At 42.9% G+C, this 27,957-nt stretch overlaps 1 protein-coding gene across 2 annotated transcripts; it reads right to left on the minus strand.

Annotated features, from left to right (window-relative positions):
• LOC139370339 (phosphoinositide 3-kinase regulatory subunit 5-like) lies at positions 1 to 27,945 on the minus strand. 2 transcript variants are annotated; one of them, XR_011627127.1, is made up of 19 exons: positions 27,733 to 27,942; positions 16,849 to 16,961; positions 15,860 to 15,975; positions 15,538 to 15,606; positions 15,312 to 15,450; positions 11,009 to 11,078; positions 10,445 to 10,619; positions 10,075 to 10,243; positions 9,887 to 9,955; positions 8,797 to 9,686; positions 4,612 to 4,737; positions 4,381 to 4,512; positions 4,106 to 4,199; positions 3,650 to 3,726; positions 3,428 to 3,521; positions 3,162 to 3,247; positions 2,521 to 2,636; positions 1,410 to 2,116; positions 1 to 769 (listed from the first exon to the last, which is right to left on the minus strand). XR_011627127.1 is itself a non-coding variant. In XM_071109763.1 (18 exons), the coding sequence occupies exons 2-18, from the start codon at positions 16,946 to 16,948 to the stop codon at positions 1,969 to 1,971; spliced, it is 2,670 nt and encodes an 889-aa protein (XP_070965864.1). In that variant the 5' UTR covers positions 16,949 to 16,961; positions 27,733 to 27,945; the 3' UTR covers positions 1 to 1,968. The 2 variants fall into 2 exon arrangements, 1 of the variants encoding a protein (XP_070965864.1); XM_071109763.1 differs by having other exon boundaries at positions 1 to 2,116; positions 27,733 to 27,945.
• Positions 27,946 to 27,957: the final 12 nt, after the last annotated feature.

The raw sequence follows: 27,957 nt of genomic DNA on the forward strand, positions 1-27,957 counted from the left end.
TTTTATCTTATTTCATCATCATTATTTATTTCTTGTAGGATTTGTCATACTATACAAACAATTCCTAGAACATTGATTCGTCATTGATAAGACGCAAAATAAAGACTAACATCAAAATTGGTACCATATGGAGAGAACAGAAGGGCCAGACAACACCATTTTGTTATATCTTGTTACATGTACAGTACCTTTCATTTCTGTTTATTTTGCATCTGTCTGTTAAATTAACCTTATAGCAATATACACTGAATGTACAAAACTTTAGGAATACCTGCTTTTCCCATGACATACTGTAGACTGCACTGTTGGTTAAGGGCTTGTAAGTAAGCATTTCACGGTAAGGTCTACACTTGTTGTATCCGGCACATGTGACAAATAAAGTTTGACTTGATTTGAATCCAGGTGAAAGCTATGATCACTTATTGATGTCACTTGTTAAATCCACTTCAAAATCAGTGTAGTTGAAGGGGAGACGACAGGTTAAAGGATGTTGTTTGTTTGTGTGCCATTCAGCCGATGGGCAAGACAAAAGATTTAAGTGCCTTTGAACAGGGTAGGATAGAAGGTGCCGGTTTGCATGTGTCAAGAACTGCAACGCTGATAGGTTTTTCACACTCCACAGTTTCCTGTGTGTATCAAGAATGGTCCACCACCCAAAGGACATCCAGCCAACTTGACAACTGTGGGAAGCATTGGAGTCAACATGGGCCAGCATCCCTGTGGAAGGGCTTTCGACACCTTGTAGAGTTCATGTCCTGACGGACTGAGGCTGTTGCGAGGGCAAAAGAGGGTGTAACTCAATATTAGGAATGTGTTCTTAATGTTTCGTACACTCGGTATGCATGTGTAATTACTAGTCTGTGGTGTTTTCCTGACATCACAGGGAAACTGGTTAGGTCACAGTCAGGATAAACCCAGAGTCCTACCCATTTAAACACAAAGATTTCTAACATACCAACCTCACCCTTTTTTAAAAGCATTTTTACTGTGCATTCTATTCTGCTGTATGATTGATTACTGTGACCATATCCATTTTTGCCAGTGCAAAACTGTAGACAGCAATAAATTAGACAACTGATTAACAAAGGACTGGATGAGCATATTCTGTAGCACCATAGACTGGTCTATGACACCAGGTCAATCTATCCTGGAATATCTATGTCCTTTCCTGCGGTCATCGGTATCAGCTAAATAAACCAAATATATCTTATGTTTTGTCAAATACAGTGTCAAATAAACATTACAGTGTGCTACTCAGTATGATACATCTTATATTATGTACAATGGAATGTCAAAATGGGATTATTTAATACAATGTCAAATGTATACATTCAAATGTAAAAAACAACATTGAACATAATTGCTTTTGGGTGAGTCTGCGGAGTCCTGAGAAAGGCTGCTTTTCCTACCTCATTATCCTGACATACGTTACTCTCGTGTGGGAAAATGAACACAATGGACTCCCCTGCTGGTCTAAAGAAGTCACTGTGATATTTCAGAAATGTCCCACTTCAGGAAACCGTTGCTCATTACAGTGCAGGAAGAGAGGACTTCAGTGCTTCCAAATACCTTGCACCAATACCAGCGTAGCTACAGTGTAATGTTGAAGTTATTTTGAGGGAAGAAATATATAGTATACAAATGTACATCATTTACATAATCCATAGTGTCCATTTTAGCAACTGGGTATTGAACCCCGGTCTCCTGAATGTCACAAGACTGTGTTAGCCCAACGGAGGTCTGTAGGTCTCAGGCAATGTTAGTCATCACAGGAGGATGGTTCGCTGAACCATCCAGCAGCCATAATGTCCCTTGGCTCCAAAAAGAGTCACTTCCATTAATTTTTGTCTGGTCCACAGACTCAAGGCTTTTCATCTCCACTTACTCCCCCTCTGTTACCAGCTGTCTAAAAAAAGTGTCATAAATACATTAAAGTATATATATATTTTTAAGGCTAGTCTTCCCCTCTCAGGGCTGTGCCCCGCTGAAGGTGGCTATGGGCAGGCAGAGGAGGGAGCAGAAGGTGGGGTGGAGTGGCTGGATCTGGGCGGACAGACCCTGGTCTAACCTCCAGTCTGTAGAGCTGTCAGGCTTGTAGCATACAGATACTTCACACCTGGGAGAGAAGGAGGGAGGGAAAGAGACACTGTGGTCAGAGTGTGTGTGTGTGTGGCCGTGTTTAACTTTACTTGTGGAGACTGTGTGGATGTGTTTAACTAAGAATAGTAAAACAAAAATGTGACCAACTGGGGACATTTTGTTGGTCCCCAAAAGGTCAAATGCTTTTTCTAGGGGGTTTAGGGTTAGGAGCTAGGGTAGTTTTAGGATTAGGAGCTAGGGTTAGGTTTAGGGTACAGGTTAGGTTTAGGGGTTAGGGAAAATAGGATTTTGAATGGGACGACAGTTGTATAAGACTGTGACTGTGTGCGTGTGTGTGCGTGCGTGTGTGTGTGTGCGTGCGTGCGTGCGTGTGTGTGTGTGTGTGTGTGTGTGTGTGTGTGTGTGTGTGTATTCCTGTACCTGGTGACACCCTGGAAAATCTTCTTCTCATCCTGGTCCAGACACACAGCGAAGGTGGTGTTACCAGTCCCACTGACCTGCACCTTGTCCACCTTCACCTCAGTAACGCTCAGTTGCTGTCAAGTAGAAACTGGCCATTAGAAGCAATACAAGTATATTATGGGACTCCAAGGGTCGTTTTTCCAGACACAGACTAAGCAGAGTCCTGGATCAAAAACAAGATCAAAGGACAATCTCCAGTGAAAGCGTTTAGGACTAGGTTAATCTGTGTTTGTGAAACCAGCCCTAAGGACATATAGAAAAGCATTCATTAGTGGCATTAATGCTGTTTTTGTCTGAGCTACAGGATGCAGTGTGTCACATTAATGTAAGATCCAGTGAACAGGAAAAGGGTTGGACAACAACAACAACAAAAAGACCTCAAGTGAAAGTCGTGCTCTGTTAAAGTAGAAACTGCGACGTGTCTGTGAAAGTGTACATTGGGTTTGTTATCGGGTTGATCTAGAAAGAATCTCGTTCTCGGGGTACGAGAGATGCTGCTTACAGACCTCTTTATGGAGTCCTTATAGAGCACGGCGGTTTATGTGAAGTTGTTGATGTGCGCAAGTCGCACCGACTCGATCTGACAACATCCTGCTCACCTGATTGTAGCCTTTCTTAGATTTGTTTGAGTTTTGCCTTTTCAGTACTTCTGTCATTGTCAACTGCAAGCACTCCATCTTTGAATCTGAAACCGTGGGGGAAGGAAGGGATCAAAACAGGATGTCTGCGTTGACGAAACAAACTTTCAAACCTACAACTGATTTGGCTGCTCTCTAAAAAGCGTTGGCCCAAAAAATGTCCAATTCATGAATGAACCCAGAACTTTATTTTACTGTAGTTTATTTTATTGCTGTCGTTATATCACCTAGTTCCTCTGGATTCTTGCAGGCTTTTGTCAGGTTGATGGAGGTGCAAACTTTGTCTTTCTTCGTCCATTGACTTCTCCCACTGATGACCACCTGAGAGAGAGAGAGAGAGAGAGAAATACGTCAGAGATGCATCAGGCAAAGATAATGATGATTCATTTTGCAGTTGACACGGTCAGTATGTTTCTAGAAGGATGAACAGCTGCCGAACACCATCTTACCCTGTTGTAAACCACCTCTAACATCAGAGGGACTGCCTCCCGGTCGCCATCGATCCCAAACCTCTTGCTCGCGGCACCTACAAAAAGGACAAACACAGAGCTTTCCTATTAGGATACAGCCATAGAGCTGAACATGATGCTGAAGATGAATAATCAATCATTGATGATGATGAATACGAAGAATGATGATTTATACATTTAGTATCACTTTGTTTTTTAATAAGCAAAAATCGCTGGAAGAGATTCTGTCATGTAGCATTGAAGAAACGACATAGGGGAACAAATGAGACAAATTGAGTCTCTGAATCATAGATTGAAACAGCAGATGTTCCCATAGCCATAATCCACCCAGACCTCGGACTCCCGGCTGCATATTTTCTAATTGGAAAATCTGAACTGCCTGTTGTTTATTATGGGCTGTTTGCTAGGAGACAGGGCTGAGGCAGATGTACATACCCATAGCCTTGATGGCTCGTGTCCCTGCGGTGTGGCCCAACTCTAGGGAGTGAAGGAAAACCTCTGTCCTCCTCTCGCCTCCAGCTAACGTCATCTACAACCCCAAGGACATCAAGCAGTCAACACACAAATTTATAACATGGAGGTTGAGTGTAGGAGATGTGTGGTGTGTGTGTGTGTCTGTGTGTGTGTGAGTGAGAGAGAGAGAAAGAGAGAGATAGAGAGAGACAGAGAGAGAGAGGGAAAAAGAGACAGAAAGAGAATCCAGGCCTCACCTCAGCTTGGTAGAGCTGCATCAGTGCAGGCCTGGTGGCATGGCGACAGTAGTACAACACCAGGTCAGCCAGGATGGGCAGACGATCCTCATAGGAACTATCATACAACTCGGACTCCATCTTCGAGGTTTGCTGCAAGACACAGTGAACACCATTGACTGTGGGTGAGACAACACATGATTTTTTTAATCATATTCATCATTTGATATGTCACACAAAATGTGGTCTTACCTGACACACCACGTTGGCTGGTAGACTGAGCAGGCTCAAGGTGTTGCGTTCGTACCAGGGGTCCAGCATACCAATGAAACGGGCTATGTCGTTAGTGCTGTCTTCTGTGCCAAGAATGTTGAGCTCCTAGAAGAACAATATGTCAGCCTAAACAGCTATCAACCCACTATCTAGAATTGAGGTTACGCTTTAGAGCTGATGTTTCTTATGGTGCACCAGAAACTAACATGGTTTGGGTCCATCTCATCAGAAAGTGAATTGAAGTTCAATTTATACATTGAAAAAACTTAAATATTATAAATCAAATTTCAATTATCTCCCCAATTGACTTGAATAGAATTAACCCCAACCCTGATAGGGCCACTTAAAAAGAGCCACTATGCTATAAACCTGATAGGGCCACTTAAAAAGAGCCACTATGCTATAAACCTGATAGGGCCACTTCAAAAGAGCCACTATGCTATAAACCTGATAGGGCCACTTAAAAAGAGCCACTATGCTATAAACCTGATAGGGCCACTTCAAAAGAGCCACTATGCTATAAACCTGATAGGGCCACTTCAAAAGAGCCACTATGCTATAAACCTGATAGGGCCACTTCAAAAGAGCCACTATGCTATAAACCTGATAGGGCCACTTCAAAAGAGCCACTATGCTATAAACCTGATAGGGCCACTTAAAAAGAGCCACTATGCTATAAACCTGATAGAGCCACTTCAAAAGAGCCACTATGCTATAAACCTGATAGGGCCACTTCAAAAGAGCCACTATGCTATAAACCTGATAGGGCCACTTAAAAAGAGCCACTATACTATAAACCTGATAGGGCCACTTAAAAATAGCCACTATGCTATAAACCTGATAGGGCCACTTAAAAAGAGCCACTATGCTATAAACCTGATAGGGCCACTTAAAAAGAGCCACTATGCTATAAACCTGATAGGGCCACTTAAAAAGAGCCACTATGCTATAAACCTGATAGGGCCACTTAAAAAGAGCCACTATGCTATAAACCTGATAGGGCCACTTCAAAAGAGCCACTATGCTATAAACCTGATAGGGCCACTTAAAAAGAGCCACTATGCTATAAACCTGATAGAGCCACTTCAAAAGAGCCACTATGCTATAAACCTGATAGGGCCACTTCAAAAGAGCCACTATGCTATAAACCTGATAGGGCCACTTAAAAAGAGCCACTATGCTATAAACCTGATAGGGCCACTTCAAAAGAGCCACTATGCTATAAACCTGATAGGGCCACTTAAAAAGAGCCACTATACTATAAACCTGATAGGGCCACTTCAAAAGAGCCACTATACTATAAACCTGATAGGGCCACTTAAAAAGAGCCACTATGCTATATACCTGATAGGGCCACTTCAAAAGAGCCACTATGCTATAAACCTGATAGGGCCACTTAAAAAGAGCCACTATACTATAAACCTGATAGGGCCACTTAAAAAGAGCCACTATGCTATAAACCTGATAGGGCCACTTAAAAAGAGCCACTATACTATAAACCTGATAGGGCCACTTCAAAAGAGCCACTATGCTATAAACCTGATAGGGCCACTTAAAAAGAGCCACTATGCTATAAACCTGATAGGGCCACTTAAAAAGAGCCACTATGCTATAAACCTGATAGGGCCACTTAAAAAGAGCCACTATACTATAAACCTGATAGGGCCACTTAAAAAGAGCCACTATGCTATAAACCTGATAGGGCCACTTCAAAAGAGCCACTATGCTATAAACCTGATAGGGCCACTTAAAAAGAGCCACTATGCTATAAACCTGATAGGACCACTTAAAAAGAGCCACTATGCTATAAACCTGATAGGGCCACTTAAAAAGAGCCACTATGCTATAAACCTGATAGGGCCACTTAAAAAGAGCCACTATGCTATAAACCTGATAGGGCCACTTCAAAAGAGCCACTATGCTATAAACCTGATAGGGCCACTTAAAAAGAGCCACTATGCTATAAACCTGATAGGGCCACTTAAAAAGAGCCACTATGCTATAAACCTGATAGGGCCACTTAAAAAGAGCCACTATGCTATAAACCTGATAGGGCCACTTAAAAAGAGCCACTATGCTATAAACCTGATAGGGCCACTTAAAAAGAGCCACTATGCTATAAACCTGATAGGGCCACTTAAAAAGAGCCACTATGCTATAAACCTGATAGGGCCACTTAAAAAGAGCCACTATGCTATAAACCTGATATGGCCACTTAAAAAGAGCCACTATACTATAAACCTGATAGGGCCACTTAAAAAGAGCCACTATGCTATAAACCTGATAGGGCCACTTAAAAAGAGCCACTATACTATAAACCTGATAGGGCCACTTCAAAAGAGCCACTATGCTATAAACCTGATAGGGCCACTTAAAAAGAGCCACTATGCTATAAACCTGATAGGGCCACTTAAAAAGAGCCACTATGCTATAAACCTGATAGGGCCACTTAAAAAGAGCCACTATACTATAAACCTGATAGGGCCACTTAAAAAGAGCCACTATGCTATAAACCTGATAGGGCCACTTCAAAAGAGCCACTATGCTATAAACCTGATAGGGCCACTTAAAAAGAGCCACTATGCTATAAACCTGATAGGACCACTTAAAAAGAGCCACTATGCTATAAACCTGATAGGGCCACTTAAAAAGAGCCACTATGCTATAAACCTGATAGGGCCACTTAAAAAGAGCCACTATGCTATAAACCTGATAGGGCCACTTCAAAAGAGCCACTATGCTATAAACCTGATAGGGCCACTTAAAAAGAGCCACTATGCTATAAACCTGATAGGACCACTTAAAAAGAGCCACTATGCTATAAACCTGATAGGGCCACTTAAAAAGAGCCACTATGCTATAAACCTGATAGGGCCACTTAAAAAGAGCCACTATGCTATAAACCTGATAGGGCCACTTAAAAAGAGCCACTATGCTATAAACCTGATAGGGCCACTTAAAAAGAGCCACTATGCTATAAACCTGATATGGCCACTTAAAAAGAGCCACTATACTATAAACCTGATAGGGCCACTTAAAAAGAGCCACTATGCTATAAACCTGATAGGGCCACTTAAAAAGAGCCACTATGCTATAAACCTGATAGGGCCACTTAAAAAGAGCCACTATACTATAAACCTGATAGGGCCACTTAAAAAGAGCCACTATGCTATAAACCTGATAGGGCCACTTCAAAAGAGCCACTATGCTATAAACCTGATAGGGCCACTTAAAAAGAGCCACTATGCTATAAACCTGATAGGACCACTTAAAAAGAGCCACTATGCTATAAACCTGACAGGGCCACTTAAAAAGAGCCACTATGCTATAAACCTGATAGGGCCACTTCAAAAGAGCCACTATGCTATAAACCTGATAGGGCCACTTAAAAAGAGCCACTATGCTATAAACCTGATAGGACCACTTAAAAAGAGCCACTATGCTATAAACCTGATAGGGCCACTTCAAAAGAGCCACTATGCTATAAACCTGATAGGGCCACTTCAAAAGAGCCACTATGCTATAAACCTGATAGGGCCACTTAAAAAGAGCAACTATGCTATAAACCTGATAGGGCCACTTCAAAAGAGCCACTATGCTATAAACCTGATAGGGCCACTTAAAAAGAGCCACTATGCTATAAACCTGATAGGGCCACTTCAAAAGAGCCACTATGCTATAAACCTGATAGGGCCACTTAAAAAGAGCCACTATGCTATAAACCTGATAGGGCCACTTAAAAAGAGCCACTATGCTATAAACCTGATAGGGCCACTTCAAAAGAGCCACTATGCTATAAACCTGATAGGGCCACTTCAAAAGAGCCACTATGCTATAAACCTGATAGGGCCACTTAAAAAGAGCCACTATGCTATAAACCTGATAGGGCCACTTAAAAAGAGCCACTATGCTATAAACCTGATAGGGCCACTTAAAAAGAGCCACTATGCTATAAACCTGATAGGGCCACTTAAAAAGAGCCACTATGCTATATACCTGATAGGACCACTTAAAAAGAGCCACTATACTATAAACCTGATATGGCCACTTAAAAAGAGCCACTATACTATAAACCTGATAGGGCCACTTAAAAAGAGCCACTATGCTATAAACCTGATAGGGCCACTTTTAAAAAAGCCACTATACTATAAGAGTTGTACTCACTGTACAGGATGTACTTCCTCTCCGTGGGCTAGCCGACTGGCCTCCGGGGCTAGGGCACCTGGGACTGGGGCACCTCACAACACCGTCCCTCTTCACAGGCACAAAGAAGAACTGCAGCCGGAAGGCTCTGCTGAGGCTCGGGCAAACGTTTTCTCTCTGGCGTAGGTTACTATAGGCCCTGGCCACCTTGCCCGCCACGTGGTCGGCCCCGAACACTACCACCCTCAGGGTGGTGGCATTACTGTTACCCTCCTCGTCACTGCTCAGGATGGGCCTCCGGCGGAAGCACACGTGCTTGAGGGCCTGGGGGGTACAGGGGGTCTGGAACAAAGAGTCTGGGCTGACTAGGTGCACCTGCTGCGGGAGGGAGTTGGAGCGCTTTGAACGAACAGGGACAAAGTCCGTAGCATCTGGGCTGCCGAGGCTCTTGGCTCTGGTCAGGGACTGCGTCTTTGTCTTGAAGAAACGGGAGAAGTGCTGGCTCCGACGAGCCGAAGCTTTGGTTGACTTGCCGGATGATGGGCTCTGTTCCAAAGGTGAGGGGCTGGAGGTGGCGTCCTCGGGGTCTTCGTAGAAGTCGCTGTCGATGCCGGAAGTGACTGAGAGAATGGAGGGGGTGTAGGATTCGGACAAGTTGGAGTACATGGAGTCTTTAGAGGCAGTGGAGAGGGAGGAGACGGTGGAGAAGGTGGAGGCTCGGTGGTCCACGCTCCAGCCGTTGTCTCCGACATGTCTACGTACAAACTCCTTCTCTCCCTCTTCCTTCTCTCCCTCTTCCTCCTCCAGGTCAAACTCTGCATCTTCCTCCCCCTCCTCACCATCACCCTGACCACTGGAGGTCTGGAAGCCGGTTAGGTCATGCTCGTTCTCCAGAAGGGTGTTGAGGATGTCTGAAAATCACAAGGACACAGTCTATCAGTTGCATGTACTGTAAAGGACCGTCGACAAATTTATTTGTCACAATCCAAGTTGAAACCATCAAACAGAAAGGAAAGTCAACCTAGGTAGGAGAAACCTAGAGAGGAACCAGACTCAAGGGGGATCCCATGACAAGCCATTTCATGAGAGACTGAAGACCAAAGTCCTTTACCAAAGTTGTCCTTGTCCCAGTGAAACATGTAGCACTTGGCTGTGGGCAGTGGTAGAGTTTGCAGCATTCCTAAAAACAGAGTAAATACAACGAAACAACATTTACACACATTGTATGGACATTTTTTCCCAGTAGCCTCAATATGACAAATCAATACACTAACCAGTAACCAGGCTCCACCCTCTCACCGTCAGACTTCCTGACATCGGACGCTGGGACGCCCATCTTCTCCCTCAGCCCCTCCAGGCCCTGCGTCACATGATCACGGCCTTTCGCCGGGTCGTCCATGGCAGCGGCCCTCTCCAGGACGTCGGTTACCACGGAGAAGATCTCCACCAGCACTTCTAGACTCTTGACCTGTGGCGAGAAAGTCACGTTGTGTTTCTGTTCAGAAGATCGGTACTAACAAACTATCAAACTACTAACCATTGATTTTGACCATGATGGGTAAAAACTAACAGATTGCACATCCATCAAGACTAACAAAATCTTAGCTAAAATCACAATTTCTATCGGTATCTCTATAGTGCTCCAGTGGTATATTGTGTCGTCCAGTACCTGCAGGGCTTTGTGGATGCTGGCCAGGGGGTACTTGGTGCCCAGGGTAGCCTGGTAGGCATGTTTGACCAGGGTGATATACGTCTCTCTCTGGGACCGTTGGATACTACTCAGTTGGTCTGCTACAGACAGGAACTCAGGAGGCACCTCACTAGGGTTCATCAACAGAACCGTCCTATGGGAATGAGATGACACAGGGTTGACATGGTGGAAAACACAGGGGTGATAGGAGGTCTGCGCTCTAAAAAAAGTAATTATTATTATTCGTTGTTGCATGAATTCTAGAACAGGACGATACACATGCCTTTGTCTCTCGGCACACATGCAAAGATGTGTATATAAACACACACCCAGTTACACGGAAACAGAACAAGGGGAACGCTAACAGAAGAAAAACCCACAGAGTGAAAAGGAAGTAGTGATATATTGGGCAGGGAAGGGGTGGGGAGAAGGAATAACTGAAGTGGAGTTCCAGACGTGTGGTTTACATGTGCATGACAAACATGCACAGTCATTTAGAATCATCTGTAGTAAAATGTAGCAGTTAAACTGTTGACAACCTACATTGTTTTTGAGCGATGTTTTGAGGTGGCCAGGCCTTGCTCTTCTCTCACCAGTCTGTGATAGGATATGCCTGTGAAGTGAACACACGCTGAATAAGTTGATTGTTCTTTGCACACTAAAAAGTATTGTATTGCACACAATTACATCATCATTTGATCTCACAACATCACAAAATAGTGATGCCCATTCACACCACTGCAAGCTCATTCATTCATTCATTCATTCATTGGCCTGTACCTGACGGGACTTTCTCAGATTTCAGTCTTATTTTTGATTTGATCTGTCATTATCCTCTTCCAGGTAGTTGACAGGATGTTATAGTTCTGCTTTTTTTCTTTTGTGAATTGAAGTATCACACATCCGCTTTCCAAGAACAGGCTCCCACAGAACCGTCAAGCCCTTCTCCATTATCAATGGCACATGTTTGAGCAGACACGTTTACCTAAACCTGACTATTCATTTACCTAACTTGATCAATCTGAGGTGATCAAGTTAATCCGATTATGTTATATCTACAGTGCCTTCACTTATTCCACATATAGTGGTGTTACAGCCGAATTCAAAATTGATTTGAATTGTAAAAAAAAAATCTCACCCATCAACACACAATACCTCATAATGATAAAGTTAAAAACAGATTATTTTTGCTAATGTATTGAAATTGAAATACAGAAATATCTCATTTACATAAGTATTCACACCCCTGAGTCAATACTTGTAGAAGCACCTTTGGCAGCAGTTACAGCTGTGAGTCTTTCTGGGTAAGTCTCTAAGAGCTTTCCACAGATGGATTGTGCAACATTTGCTCATTATTCTTCACAAAATTCTTCAAGCTCTATCAAATTGGTTGTTGATCATTGCTTGAAAACCATTTTCAGGTCTTGCCATATATTTTCAAGTAGATTTAAGTCATAACTGTAACTCGGCCACTCAGGAACATTCACTGTCTTCTTGGTAAACAACTCCAGTGTAGATTTGGCCTTGTGTTTTAGGTTATTGAAAGGTGAATTAATCTCCCAGTGTCTGGTGGAAAGCAGACAACCAGGTTTTCCTCTAGGATTTTGCCTGTTCTTAGCTCCAGTCCTTAACGATTACAAGCATACCCGTAACAAGACGCAGCCATCACTATGCTTGAAAATATGGAGACTATTACTCAGTAATGTGCAGGTTTGAGTAGGTTACTTTCTAAATGTACTCCATTACAAGTTACCCGTCCAAAATTGTAATCAGTAACGTAACTTTGGTATTACCCAAACTCAGTAACGTAATCTGATTACATTCCATTACTTTTAGATTACTTTCCCCCTAAGAGACATTAGAAGAAGACAAAAATTTATGTTTCCAATTGAACAACATCTATTACAGGATAAGTCAATGTTAAAGTTTACATAGCTAGGCTTTCCAAGTGGCGCAGAGGTCTAAGGCACTGCATCGCAGTGCTAGCTGTGCCACTAGAGGTCCAGGCTCTGTCACAGCTGGCCGTGACCGGGAGACCCATGGGGCGGCGCACAATTGGCCCAGCGTCGACCGGGTTAGGGAAGGGTTTGGCCGGCCAGAATGTTCTTGTACCATCGCACTCTAGCGACTCCTGTGGTGGGCCGGGTGCAATGCACGCTCACACGGTCACCAGGTGTATGGTGTTTCCTCCGACACATTGGTGCGGCTGGCTTCTTGGGTTAAGCGGGCATTGTGTCAAGAAGCAGTGTGATTTGGCTGGGTTGTGTTTCGGAGGAAGGCATGGCTCTCGACCTTCGCCACTCCCGAGTCCGCACGGGAGTTGCAGCGATGAGACAAGACTGTAACTACCAATTGGATACCATGAAAAAGGGGGTAAAAATAAATAAAATAAAACGTTTACATAGCTGGCAATATATGGATGTTAAATGTTACTTTATGGGTTGATTCTTCTTCTACCCCATCGCTTTCTACAACATATAATACGATTAAATTATATCTTTACATTAAAAACCAAAGCCTGTCAGAATTCCAGTCATTCCAACAAATGTTATACCCCTTGATCTTCAAGAATAGGACTTGGAAATATGGAAGTACAGATTAGCCATGTAGTGACCCCAAAACTAATGACTTATTAGCCAGCCCTACTCTGTTGTTTATGATTTTGTTGTCATGGAGGACTGATTGGGATCATTGATTCAAGTTGAAAAATAAATGCTGCGCTCATGGAATGGCATGCTTTGCCAAGAGTGTGCAAAGCTGTCATCAAGGCAAAGGGTGGCTACTTTGAAGAATCTAAAATATATTTTGATTGGTTTATCACTTTTTTGGTTAGTACATGATTCCTTGTGTGTTATTTCATAGTTTTGATGTCTTCACTATTATTCTACAATGTAGAAAATAGTACAAATAAAGAAAAACCCTTGAATGAGTAGGTGTGTCCAAACTGTTATATTTATGTCCAAAAATGGATGTAGCAACTACAGATTGCCCCTTTAAGTCTATCAACATTTTGCAAATTTGAGCATGTGTCCATTAGGCCTATGTAATTATTTTATCAGCATTAATTAGATTGAGCAATAAAAGCCCCACTTTGATTCCATGGGCTGGGATCTGCACTATGCAGCTGTTGCAAGAGCACATTTTTCACTGGCTGTCCACTGGTTTCAAAAACAATGATTGATAGGAAGTTTAAACTTCTTGTATTCAACCATTATTGGGTTCAAATACACATTTAGATTTGTGAACAGCCATCCACAACAACCACAATCTGTATGACGCAAATAGCTAAATGAGAGAGCAGCATTATGATTCACATCAATGCACTATGTAGATATCAATAATAAATTAAATCCCCGTATTGCCGTAGGCTACCCCACTGCTGTCATCTTTACCTCCAAGCGTTTATTCAAGTTGGATCATCTCTGGATGCCGACAGCAGTCGCACCATTGGAAGACATTGCTTGGACTGTAGCCTACAAAAGCCTATTCCTGCTCTTTTCCTATGATCCATCAAACACATTTGGTGTGTCATCATAGTGGTCTCTGACTTGTGGTCAGACTCGCTCAGGTGGAACAAACTTAAATTTGACCCTTTTTTCAATGCTGATTTGAATGTCATTGAACAAACAGAGAAGTGTCAAATATTTTTTCCGCAAACATCCATTCTGATTTTAAAAGTAATCCTCGAAGTAACCATCTAGTTTTTTAAAAGTATCTGTAATCTGATTACAATATTTTTGCTAGTAACGTAACGGATTACAGTCACCGTTTTTTGTAATCCCTTACATGTAACAGATTACATGTAACTACATATAATCTGTTACTCCCAACCCTGGTAATGTGTTGTATTGGATTTGCCCCAAACATAACACTTTGTATTCAGGGCAAAAAGTGAATTGCTTTGCCACATTTTTGCAGTATTACTTTAGTGCCTTGTTGCAAACAGGATGCATGTTTTGGAATATTTATATTCTGTACAGGCTTCCTTTTTTTCACTCGGTCAATTAGGTGGAGTAACTACAATGCTGTTGATCCATCCTCAGTTTTCTCCTATCACAGCCATTAAACTCTCTAACTGTTTTAAAGTCACCAATGGCCTCGTGGTTAAATCCCTGAGCGGCTTTCTTGCTCTCTGGAAAGTGAATACTTTCTGATACTCACAGTATTTGTGCGTTTCATCTTACTGCATTATCTGTTTGAGTCACTAGGGGTCAGTCACTGATCATGGTTGACAGAGCCACCGTACATGACATGGGGTGTATTCATTATGGAAACTGTTTACCGTTTAAGAATCAAGTGGAATCAACCAGAGCAAACTAAATGAAACGGGGAGGGACCCATCTGAATTTGTCCAATTTTGTTTGCGTTTTCTGTGTTTGGAGTAAACAGTTTATTCCTAAACGTTTTGCAACAGAATCGGCGTAATGATTACAGCCCTCAGCAACTATGGCTCGGACCATTGGGAGAGAAGTCGACGTAGGCACTTGTTGCCTCACAGAAAAAGGAAGGCTGTCTTACACATATCCATTTTTTACCTCATATTAATTCACAGCCCACATCATGCTCATCAATTTATTTGACCTTTATTTAACTAGGCAAGTCAGTTCAGAACAAATCCTTATTTTCAATGACGGTCTAGGAACAGTGGGTTAACTGCCTGTTCAGGGGCAGAAGGACAGATTTGTACCTTGTCAGCTCAGAACTTGCAACCTTCCGGTTACTAGTCCAACGCTCTAACCACTAGGCGACCCTGCCGCCCCAATGAACTAAAAGAATAGTTCAAAACCCCCATAGAAGCATGGGGTAGATATAAAACCTAGAGTAGCCCACGTCTCTCCATGTTTACCTGGGGCCTTGAGCTCCTGGTGTAAGGTGGAGAGCAGTCCTTTACACACGCTGCAGTAAGGCTCTGGCCAAGTCAGGAAACAGCCAAACACCTCACAGGCCTCCTCCAGCAGCTCCGTGGCAGGGGGACAGAAGGGGGTCTGCAACCAGAAAAACACCTAGTTAGGGGTAACTAAGGTTGGGGTTTTCATGTTTGATTTATTGATTGATTGATTGATTACCGTTACCTGTAACAGAGTGGAGGAGAACATGATAGCGAGGGGAGCCACTAGCTCATACTGACACTGATCCTGGACCTGCACACACATACGGAGAACCAAAAGTTCATTCACGTATCCACACTTTATAGTTTCAGTTCTCAATTCCCACCACAAGACGGCATACTGCTCCTAATCACATACTGTAGATCAGACTAAAATCCCACCTACATCCTGTAGAGGCTTGGGGTCATCATGACATGTGACCATAAGAATCTAGGTCATAGCAGCATCCTAAGTAGAGGAGTTATGATAGCCTCTGCCCTTTCAGTAATGACCTGTGACCCCTCACCTCTCGGGTCTTCCTGAGGATCTGCTGCAGGAGGATGAGGAAGTTCTCTGGGTCTCTCTTCACCAATTCCTCCAGACTCCAGCGGTTCAACGACTGGCCCGCCGTGCACATCAGGACTGAAACACACACACACGTCACATCACATCAGAGGGAGCATGCCACATTGTGTAACATGTTTATGAAACTAAAACATATAGCTTCCCTGAAGGGTACACAGTGTACTTCAAAACAAATTAATAACATCATTTCAACACAGTATGTGGCAACAAGGTACCTCCTGAAAATGTGATATAGAAAACCACAGTGTGTAGGTGTATGGTATCTGACTCAGTTGGTGCTGCTACGCTTTACAACACTAACCGATCCTACCCCCTCACACTACCTCATCATGCTTCCAGGCGCACTGCGGTCTGTGCCGCCACGTCTCTGTGTGTGTGTGTGTGTGCACAACTTCCTCCACAGCCATAGTGTCAACGTTGATACTTCCTCTAGCACGTAATAACACTTCTCTGACAGTTTTCAACAACAACAGACTCACTAGACCTACTGGGCTTCAGATATACCTGTCACAACGAACAGTTCTGGTGCTCAGAAGTTGAGAAAGAACAACAAGTTACTGTCCATGTGGTCTGACTGATGACTGGTGATTTTCTTGTGGAGTGGTTTTAACACGTTGCTGGACACTCGAAACGTCTCATGCTATTTGACGTCGACTTTCTGTAACACCACACTTAGAAAATGTTCCTGCAGTTTGGATCAATACTGTGACATGAACTACATGCAACAGTGACAGGGCTGCCTGTGAACAGGCCTTTATTTCCATTTCACGTGAACAACCATATTATGCCTTTCTTAACAAATAAAGGACTGTATGTCTCAAATGAAATACACTGGGAATCAAATTCCCTGAGAATGAAAACTAAGTCACCAACGAAGAGATGAAATACACCCGCCCATGTCCGACCCTGCTCAGCCCAGATGAGGCTTACCGTTCCAGGGTTGTGGCGCCGTGGGGCTGGGTCTGAGCCCATCCAGACATCGGTCCAGAGCGTGCTGGATCCGGTCCTCAGTACACGACGTGTGCTGCATGTCTTCTCACGACCTGGAGTAGAAGAGAGGGATAAGAAGATAAACATCACACCTCTCTCCATTCATCCCTCTCTTTCCGTGAAAGCATATTAGACTTATCGGATCAAGGAAGTAAACACAGGTCCAGTTTTGCATCTTGGTATACATCGCAGGGGACATTTGAAAATGCCCTCATGAGTTCCGTGGAAAAGCCATAAGACAGGATGGGATTTCAGGGGAATGGAGAGATAAGAAAAACAAACTGTTATTCTCTCTTCCTTCCCTTCTTATAGTTTGTTATATTTCTATGGCCCGTCATAGGCATCGCCCTCATCTGTGTTCCTGGGAATCATATAGAGACAATAGGATACGGGACTTCCTGATATTAGGACACACAACAGGGGCATGTTCAGTAGAAACCAAACGATTTGAACATGTTTTGAAACAGAGAACATGAACGGGTATATTATAAAATAACATCACATTTTTCGGCTTCAAAATGTTTCTGTTTCACGCCTGTTTCGACCCAGGTGTTAGGCTCTATGGTTGGGCTTTGTTTCAGTTGTGTTGTATCTCCTGTTATGCATGATAGGGTGAGGGTGTTGTTTTATAACAAGCAATTTCATTGCTTTCACTCACAATCACAGGAGTTTCATGTTTCTGTAATCCAGTCTCTGCATCAACGTAATAAGGTCCAATAACAGTCACATTAATAAATGTACATTATCTCCTCAAAACTACTGGAGGCTGATGAATTTGCTGTCTAATACTATAATAACTGGCAATAATTTGTTAATAATTGTGTAATTTGACTAAAATGTCTAATTGTTTTTCACAACAATCTTGACTGCAGATTGATCAACAGCCGGACGTTTTTTGGTCATGACTTAATGATACAATCTGCAGATGTCTCAAGAAAAGCCTGTAAAAACGACTGCCAAAGACATCGGAGCTACAGTAATGTAGGATACTGGACATTCACAATAGAAGCAGCTATTGTATTAGCCCGCGTGCCAATCTATTAGTGCTATCCTGCCTTCTTCGTATCACTCATTGCCATACCTTTGTCCTGACAATGAGAGCAGCAGGAGTTGGCAAGAGCACAAACAGATCTGGGACCAGGCTTCTAGTGTATGAATTGACTGTACACATTCTAAGATTCCAATATAGGGACATATCCAAAAGGTACTGTCTTAGGCAGCAGCCGCACCACGTATGGTCCTTTCTTGTCCTTCACCATGGGTTAGAGCCCAGGGTTGGGGTTTCCAATGTGGACAGTGCAGCTTCCTTTGTTGAGTGGAAACAAACGTTTTTCATAAGACAAGACACTTCAAACCCTCCCACCAACTAGTGTTTGTATCCAATAACAGGCTCAAAAACTCCCCATCGAGACAGAGAAATCCCCTATATCCCACATGTGACTGATAATGTATGCCAGATAGCACCGCGCTGCATATGAATCTGTGCCTATGAATGGCTCACACAAATGCACAAAAGGTCAGAGGAGTGATCGCCATGGTGATTAGCGGTAATATCTCACCAACGTACCGGTGAATGAAAAACCCACCAGACACCTGCTCTGAGGGAACTTACACTGATTCTGACCAACCAAGGCTCATCTATGAGTGTTCCTCACTGGCCTTATGTTGATACAGAGATAAAGCTGAAACATAAAAATAGACTAAGTCAAAACAAGCACTACCTCATTTGAAGCATTTTAAAACCAGGAGCAGGTTTCATTTGGGTCCTGGGAACCGACTTTTTTAAAGTCATGTTACAGGGTTAGACGAAGCCAAACTTTCTCAACTGGGTCATTCAGCTGCTGTTGAGCGAGGCAATGATATAAATGCTCACAACGAGAAGTCTCCCTATATTTAGGTCTTGTGGGGGGACTTTTCACAGTATTGACCAAAGGACAGGAAACTGTCATTGTGTACAGATATGAGCCTGGGTGGCCACACATACACAAAGAAACAGACAAATACCACACAAGGTTGGTGGCACCTTAATTAGGGAGAACGGGGCTCGTGGTAAAGGCTGGAGCGGAATCAGTGGCACGGCATCAAATACACCATTCCATTCGCTCCATCCTGGCAATTAATATGAGCTGTCCTTCCCTCAGCAGCCTCCTGTGACACACACAAACACAGCGGGGCCAGAGAGCAGAGAGTCAGACGGATGGGGAAATCTAGGGTTACCCCCGGCTCCAGAAGCTAACCGGCGGGGCGCCCCCGCCATTTAAAGCCCCTAAGGAACCACGAGAGGAAGAGCATGTGAACAAAGGCCAGGGGGGTCAGAGTAATTCAACCATTATTTCCCAGCACCACTACTGTTAACAACAATATGGTGAACCCTGACAATAACAATAGAAGCCACATAAACGACACTCCCATACAGCCTTGTTCTCAGCCCCCGTCGCCCACGCTAAAAGGTGTACTGTATAGCCTGGTCTGAGATCTGTTTGGTCTGTCTTGCCATTGTTTGGCTTGACAATGACCATAGGATTTGACAGGACAACACAAACAGGTCTGAGATCAGGCAAGATGTGTTGTGAGTGGCACGGTCAGTAGGTGTAGGAAAGTTACTGTTTGATACTAACCGGTAAATGACCCACCCGGTCATTGTGGAACTATACTGTGTTGGACACAGGCCAGGTGGAATGGGAAGGAACTAATAAGTCATATAAGTTCTGATGGCTGTATCCAGCCTAGGGTCAGATGTTGACTCTGGGTGTAATAAAGCAACTCTTATGATCTCATTTACAGTAGGACATTTTGAGTGAGTCATCCACTGCCATATAATGGCTGACTGTCGGTTATGAATTTATTTAAATGATTATGTAGTGGTATGAATGCATTAAGTATGGCTCATGAATGTGTAATAAAGTCAAACAAAGTAATACCAACATTTTCTAAACATCAGTGACTGTCAGTGACTGTCAATGTAACAATAGCATAGATTTACAGGCTGTTCTAGAAAATTATATTCAGGTATTGAATCATTCTGTTTACATGGCAACTATTGACCACATATGAAACTGTGGGTTTTCATAAGAGGATGTATGAATGTCCTCTCAAACGTCAACAAGGTCACTTCCACATTTTCAGCTGTTGCAACAGAGGTTAATAAGGAAAGCTGACTAAAAGTCACATGTCTGTCTCTATGTGCCATGTCCCCAGTCTCTCCTTTGTCCTTCACATCACATATCATTTTGGAGTACCCTACACTCTTAGAATAAAAGGTGCTATATAGAACCTAAAAATGTTTCTTCGGCTGTCCCCATGGGAGAGCCCTTTGAAGAACCCTTTTTGGTTCCTGGTAGAATCCTTTTGGGTTCCGTCTAGAGCCCTAGATTTTGGTTCTACATGGATCCAAAAAGGGTTCTCCTATGGGGACAGCCGGAGAAGCCTTTGCGAACCCTTTTTTTCCTAAGAGTGTAGCATCTGCAGGTTTTCCACTAATCCCTGATTTCAGCCCAAGATGCTACACATCCAATATCATCCAATTAATCAATTAGGATCAGTTAGATCAACTGATCAATACAAACAACTGGCTCCCAGTTTAAACCAAAATACTTTGTGGATTGGAGTGCCACGATCAAGCCAACAACTGAGTCATACTGAGCCTGACAGAACATAACCTGACTATTTAGTCTTATTGTCAGCAGATGTATAGGTCAAGCCTGAATGGGACTGAATGGGACTCAATCCTGGTGGAGCACCCTTGCACACAGCTGCAGATGTGACATGATGAAGGCCCTCAAGTAATCTCAAGTCAACAGCAACAAGATCTTCAGCTTGCCGCTAGCCTGGTTGCCAGATCTGTGTATGCTTTAGCCAAGCAGATCTGGCAACCAGGGTAGCCTTCCACTCTGCCTGTACCCTCCATAGAGATCTTATTAAATGACTATGTGTAATTCTATGGTACCCTACCCTCAAAACAGTGTTATAGCCATGACAACGAGCAACAGATCTGGCAACCAGGTTAGCCCGCTTTCTTCTCTGCCTCTACAATGCTCTACCCTGAGACACAGTGTGAGACTCTTTATTCTTCACGTCTTTCCTTTCCTCTTCCTTTTGCCCAGGCTGATCACATTTCCAACAGCTTCCAAACAGGAAAATAGCTCCCCAGCTCTGGAAGGGAAGCAGGTGCCTGTCAATTGTTGTGGTGTGATCAGCCTCTCAGATAGACTCCCACAGACAAGGTAGGAGGTGGTGGATGGGGGGGGGGGGGGGGGGGGGGGTCATCTCATTGTACTTTAATTGATAGTCCCATATCCCCATCCAATCTTCCTCTGTTGGGTTTAAAACACTGATGGCCCCCTCCTCTCCTCGTATCACCTTTCTCTCAACCGGACCACTGCATGAGCACCAGCCTCTAAAACAAAAGTTGAACAATAACACGATAATGCTCTGCTGTAAATTGCTTCCTCTTTTGCTCAATGCAACTACCGGCCAGCGGGTGTCTTTCGCACGTACAGGCCCAACCAGGTACAGTGGGATGCAGTGGCAGGGTATCGATGATGGTAAAGTTCATTAGGCTCTATGGTGGAAGTATAGAAGCGGCCACATCTGCAGTTACTGAACACTTACAGTTGAAGTCGGAAGTTTACATACACAAAGGTTGGAGTCATTAAACTGGTTTTTCAACCACTCCACACATTTCTTGTTGACAACCTATAGTTTTGGCAAGTCGGATAGGACATCTACTTTGTGCATGACACAAGTCGTTTTTCCAACAATTGTTTACAACCAGATTATTTCACTGTATCACAATTCCAGTGGGTCAGAAGTTTACATACACTGAGTTGACTGCATTTAAACAGCTTGGAAAATTCCAGAAAATTATGTCATGGCTTTAGAAGCTTCTGATAGGCTAATTGACATAATTTGAGTCAATTGGAGGTGTACCTGTGGATGCATTTCAAGGCCAACCTTCAAACTCAGTGCCTCTTTGCTTGACAACATGGGAAAATCAAAAGAAATCAGCCAAGACCTCAGAATAATATGTGGAGGTCTACAAAATAATTGTAGACCTCCACAAGTCTGGTTCATCCTTGGGAGCAATTTCCAAATGCCTGAAGGTACCACGTTCATCTGTGCAAACAATAGTACGCAAGTATAAACACACGCAGCCATCCTACCGCTCAGGAAGGAGTCACGCTCTGTCTCCGGGAGATGAACGTCCTTTGGTGCGAAAAGTGGTAAACAATCTGAGAACAACAGCAAAGGACCTTGTAAAGATGCTGGAGGAAACAGGTAAAAAATTATCTATATCCACAGTAAAACGAGTCCTATATAGACATAACCTGAAAGGCTGCTCAGCAAGGAAGAAGCCACTGCTCCAAAACCGCCATAAAAACGGGTTGCAACTGCACATGGGGACAAAGATCGTACTTTTTGGAGAAATGTCCTCTGGTCTGATGAAACAAAAATAGAACTGTTTGGCCATAATAACCATCGTTATGTTTGGAAGAAAAATGGGGAGGCTTGCAAGCCAAAGAACACCATCCCAACCGTGAAGAACATGGGTGGCAGCATCATGTTGTGGGGGTGCTTTGCTGCAGGAGTGACTTGTGTATTTCACAAAATAGATGGCTTCATGAGGGAGGAAAATTATGTGGATATATTGAAGCAAAATTAGTCAGGAAGTTAAAGCTTGATTGCAAATGGGTCTTCCAAATGGACAATGATCCCAAGCATACTTCCAAAGTTGTGGCAAAATGGCTTAAGGACAACAAAGTCAAGGTATTGAAGTGGTCATCACAATGTCCTGACCTCAATCCTAACAAAGATTTGTGGGCAGAACTGAAAAAGTGTATGCGAGCAAGGAGGCCTACAAACCTGACTGTTACACAACCAAAATTCACCCAACTTATTGTGGGAAGCTTGTGAAAGGCTACCCGAAACGTTTGACTGAAGTTAAACAATTTTAAGGCAATGCTACCAAATACTAATTGAGTGTAGGTAAACTTCTGACCCACTTGGAATGTGATGAAAGAAATAAAAGCTGAAATAAATCATTCTCTCTACTATTATTCTGACATTTCACATTCTTAAAATAAAGTGGTGATTCTAACTGGGATTAAATGTCAGGAATTGTGAAAAACTGAGTTTAAATGTATTTGGCTAAGGTGTATGTAAACTTCCGACTTCAAATGAATCTGACAAAAATATTTTTTACACATTACAGTTGCTGTGTGTTCCTTAGTGTACACCCTACACATATTTTATGATTCGATTCAGGACACATTTAGACAAGTGATAACAGATCCACAAGGTGAATGGGAGTTAGAACAACAGTGTCATTATACACAGACTTTGATCCTCACGTCCCCAGTAAAGATATTATACGAGGGAGTGGACAATTATGCAAATATGGTCTGAAATACATTATGAACTACGAGCCAGGTTTGATATAAGACATGACTACCAAACCTCCACACTGTGTTTTATACTGTATATATATATCCACATTTATAACTAAACTGGCAGTTAAAATATAAATATATTTAAAAAAAATATATATATATATATATATATATATATATATGTAAATAAGGAAAATCAGTCAGGTGTATAATATGTGACTGCTCTAATCCATGCTTTACTGTATAATGTGCAATGCAGATATAGTATATGCAATGTGGAAGACCTGGGGGCGTGTTCAGGTGACATTCCGATAGAAATATGTTGAACAAAATAAGTCAAACAAACACACCTCTCTGACTTTTTTTTTACTTTACCTTTATTTAACTAGGCAAGTCAGTTAAGAACAAATTCTTATTTTCAATGACAGCCTAGGAACAGTGGGTTAACTGCCTGTTCAGGGACAGAACGACAGATTTGTACCTTGTCAGCTCGGGGATTTGAACTTGCAACCTTCCGGTTAGTAGTCCAACGCTCTAACTACTAGGCGACCCTGCCGCCCCAAGGTGGGGAATCACGTCAGCTCGAATAAGGAATCATGTCAGCTCGATTCACTACATTTCTATCTGCAACGTTCCACGTTTGCCTACTGAACATATCCCTGGGTGAGTGAGGTGTACATCTTGTGGGAAAGAGACTGTGTGTAGAAAAACGTAGATTTTGGAGATAGATAAGACTGGTAAAGAGGTAAACAGGAAGAGAGGTTGTGTGAATTATACGGCATGGCGTTTTGACGTGAGTGCTAACCAAACGATCTTGTCTGCTAAAAATGGGTGTTGCCACTTTCACTAGTGCTTGGAGATAGATATAGGGATGTAGGCGACTTCCAATCATACGCTGAAGAGCGGCAGGTAGCCTAGCGGTTAAGAGTGTTGAGCCGGTAACCGAAAGGTTTCTGGTTCAAATCCCGGAACTGACTAAGCGGAGAAAAAAAAATGGTTGATGTGCCCTTGAGCATGGCACTTAACCATAATTGCTCCTGTAGGTTACTCTGGGTAATAGCGTCTGCTAAATGACTTTGGTTAACAGTTTGCTAGTGTTAGAAATATCCTCAGTGCTCACAATAAGACTGAAACCTAAACCGGAAACACACTTGCATATATAGAGCAGGTTTATTAGAAAGTGCATTTGGAGATATGAAATAAAGTATTCTGTTTCATTCTGCCTTTGCCACAAAACTGTGAATCCACGCTGATGATTGGGATATGGATTAAGTAGTTCCTTGTGTGATATTACAATAATTCTTTGAAAAACTGCAACACCCAGCTGCAGAGGCCATTTCTCAATATTTTACTCATCTTTGAAGAAAACAGTAGAAATATGCATGACTGTGACAGAATTCCACAAAGTATTCAGACCGTTACATTACTAATTCATTAATCTAAAATTGATTAAATGCATATTTTTCTCATCAATCTACACATAATACACCATATTGACAAAGCGAAAATTATTTTTCTGACATTTTTGCAAATGTATTAAAAATAAAAAACAGAAATACTTTATTTACATAAGTATTCAGACCCTTTGCCATAAGACTCTAAATTGAACTCAGGTGCATCCTTTTTCCATTGATGTTCTTGTGATGTTTCTACAACTTGATTAGAGTCCACCTGTGGTAAATTCAATTGACTGGACATTATTTGGAATGGCACACACCACAGTCGACAATGCAAGTCAGAGCAAAAACCAAGCCATGAGGTCGAAGGTATTGTCCGTAGAACTCCAAAAAGGGTTGTGTCGAGGCACAGATCTGGGGAAGGGCACCAAAAATGTTTTGCAGCATTGAAGGTCCCCAAGAACATGGTGGCCTCCATCATTCTAAAATCGAAGAAGTTTGGAACCACCAGGACTCTTCCTAGATCTGGCCTCCCGGCCAAACTCAGCAATTGGTCAGAGAGGTGACCAAGACCCCGATGGTCACTCTGACCGAACTCCAGAGTTCCTCTGTGGAGACGGGATAACTTTCTAAAAGGACAACCATCTCTGCAGCACTCTACCAATCAGGCTGTTATTGTAGAGTGGCCAGATAGAAGCCACTCCTCAGTAAAAGGCACATTACAGCCCGCTTGCAGTTTGCCAAAAGGCACCTAAAGGACTCTCAGACCTTGAGAAACAAGATTCTCTGGTCTGACGAAACCAAGATTGAACTCTTTGGCCTGAATGCCAAGCTTCACGTCTGGAGGAAACCTGGCACCATCCATACAGTGAAGCATGGTGGTGGCAGCATCATGCTGTGGGGATGTTTTTCAGCTGCAGGGACTGGGAGACTAGTCAGGATTGAGGAAAAGATGAACGAAGCAAAGTACAGAGATCCTTTATGAAAACCTGCTCCAGAGCGCTCAAGACATCACACTGGGGCGAAGTTTCACCTTCCAACAGGACAACGACCCTAAGCACACAGCCAAGACAACGCAGGAGTAGCTTCGGGACAAGCCTCAATGTCGTTGAGTGGCCCAGCCAGAGCCCAGACTTGAATCCGATCGAACATCTCTGGAGAGACCTGAAAATGACTGTGCAGCAACCCCATCCAACCCGACAGAGCTTGAGAGGATCTGCAGAGAAGACTGTGAGAAACTCCAAAAATACAGGTGTGCCAAGCTTGCAGCGTCATACCCAAGAAGACTCAAGGCTGTAATCGCTGCCAAAGGTGCTTCAACAAAGTACTGAGTAAAAGGTCTGAATATTTATATAAATGTAATATCAGTTTTCTATTTTTCATAAATTTGCACAAAAATATATAAATCTGTTTTTGCTTTGTCATTATGGGGTATTGGTGTGGAGATTGATGAGGGGAAAAAACAACGACTTCAAAATAAGCCTGTAACGTGACAAAATATGGAAAAAGTCTGAATACTTTGCGAATGCACTCTATACCTTCAGATTACTGTAAGTGGTGCGTCGATCAACACACAGTTCTACTGTAAGTGACAGGTGGGGTATTAGAGTATTATAACTGTTGTCCTCTGTGGATTGGTTGGTAGATCACGGCGTTTGCAACGCCAGGATTGAAGGTTCGATTACCGGAAACATTTACATGAAGAATATATGCATGCTCGACTAAGTCGATTTGGATAAAAGCATCTGCTAAATGGTTTATATACAATAACTGTTTGCATGAATACTGTATTCATGCAACCAACACATACTTCCTAATTGTGTATTAGAATAATGACAGTACAATCACAGGGTGTCTAAAAATAAGTTCCCAAAATGCTGCTTGGTGGGGGTCAGCAAGTTAACTTCCTTGTGTGTCAGTGACATCATTTTGACAGCCTTTCCCATCAGTGTAACAGCATCTACCACAAACTCATAAACAGTTTAATAAGCCCAGTTGGGTTTGCAGGTGTTGTTTCTGATAGTCACCACATTTTAATTGATCCATTTGTGGAATTTGTAAGGAAAATCACTATCAGTTTAATGGATAACTACCTCAACTAACCAGAATACCCCATCACCAGAACTTTATTAACTATCCTTATTACGATTGATTTATTTTATTTAAACTTTATTTAACTGGGCAAGTCAGTTAAGAACAAATTCTTATTTACAATGACGGCCTACCCCGACCAAACTCTAACCCGGACGACACGGGGCCAATTGTGCGCCGCCTTATAGGACTCCCAATCATGGCCGGTTGTGATACAGCCTGGAATCGAACCAGGGTCTGTAGTGATGGCTCTAGCACTGAGATGCAGTGCCTTCGACCGCTGCGCCACTCGGGAGCCCTATAATATTGCCTCAATACCCTTTTCTTACACCCCTGGACCAACCGCCAGGCACAAACTCAGAAACACAAGCATTGAAGCAATGATATGACACTTGGGCATTGACTATCTTTATTTGATTGGCTAGTCTAGTCCCAGGATTAGTGCACAAATGTTCCCTTCTCAGATGTATGGAACCAGTATTTTCTCAGTTTGCAGTTGTGGGCGCAATGGCAACTAGAGATTTTCAACAATAAGGCATCATCCACAGATGAAGACAACTGACAATACTAACTCATATCCAAGGTCAAATGTCTTAATTTAAATATAATATAATTTTAAATGTCTGGAGTCATAGACACTTGATGAGTACTTCACAAATTGTCCAGATGTTATATTTCTGAAACGTTTCTATTGTCTATTATACTGGATTTAGGCTCCAGTAATTTAGCGTGGGTGAGTTTGGACCTCTTGGCAGTTGCTCGACCCGGGTTTAAGTCCAAGTCGGGGCTATCCCCTCTACCAAATTCCCCCTTAACCCTCAACCTTCTGGCCCGAAGCCCAGCGCACCATCAACTGTGCCACAAAAGCATGCTCATCCATTGTGAAAAGACAATAGCCTGGTAGGCTTACAACCACAGATAGCCCACTAGTCCTCCACACGGCTTACCTGCTGTTATCGTTCAGTAACATCCATAGCCTTTTGGCGTTAGTTTGTGTGAAAGCCTCTCAGGTCCAATGACTCCAATCCCACAGCCATTCATTCCCAAGAGAGAAGAGGGGGAGCACAGATGAGCCACATCCTTCACTAGTGCTGTGTATGGCTCCAGAGGAACAACAGCTGTAGACTACCACCAGTCACAGTAGCCGCAGTAGTAGTAGTGGAGATATAGAC

Source organism: Oncorhynchus clarkii, chromosome 17 (assembly GCF_045791955.1).
Source record: "Oncorhynchus clarkii lewisi isolate Uvic-CL-2024 chromosome 17, UVic_Ocla_1.0, whole genome shotgun sequence".
Classification (NCBI taxonomy): domain Eukaryota; kingdom Metazoa; phylum Chordata; class Actinopteri; order Salmoniformes; family Salmonidae; genus Oncorhynchus; species Oncorhynchus clarkii.

Excerpts from the sequence above, each read along its gene's own strand:
- LOC139370339 (XM_071109763.1), bottom strand. The coding sequence starts at position 16,948 with ATGCAGCACACGTCGTGTACTGAGGACCGGATCCAGCACGCTCTGGAC. Across the intron at positions 4,738-8,796 it reads GAGGAAGTACATCCTGTACA|GAGCTCAACATTCTTGGCAC; the intron begins GTGAGTACAACT and ends TTGTTCTTCTAG. Across the intron at positions 4,513-4,611 it reads CAGCCAACGTGGTGTGTCAG|CAAACCTCGAAGATGGAGTC; the intron begins GTAAGACCACAT and ends TGTGTCTTGCAG.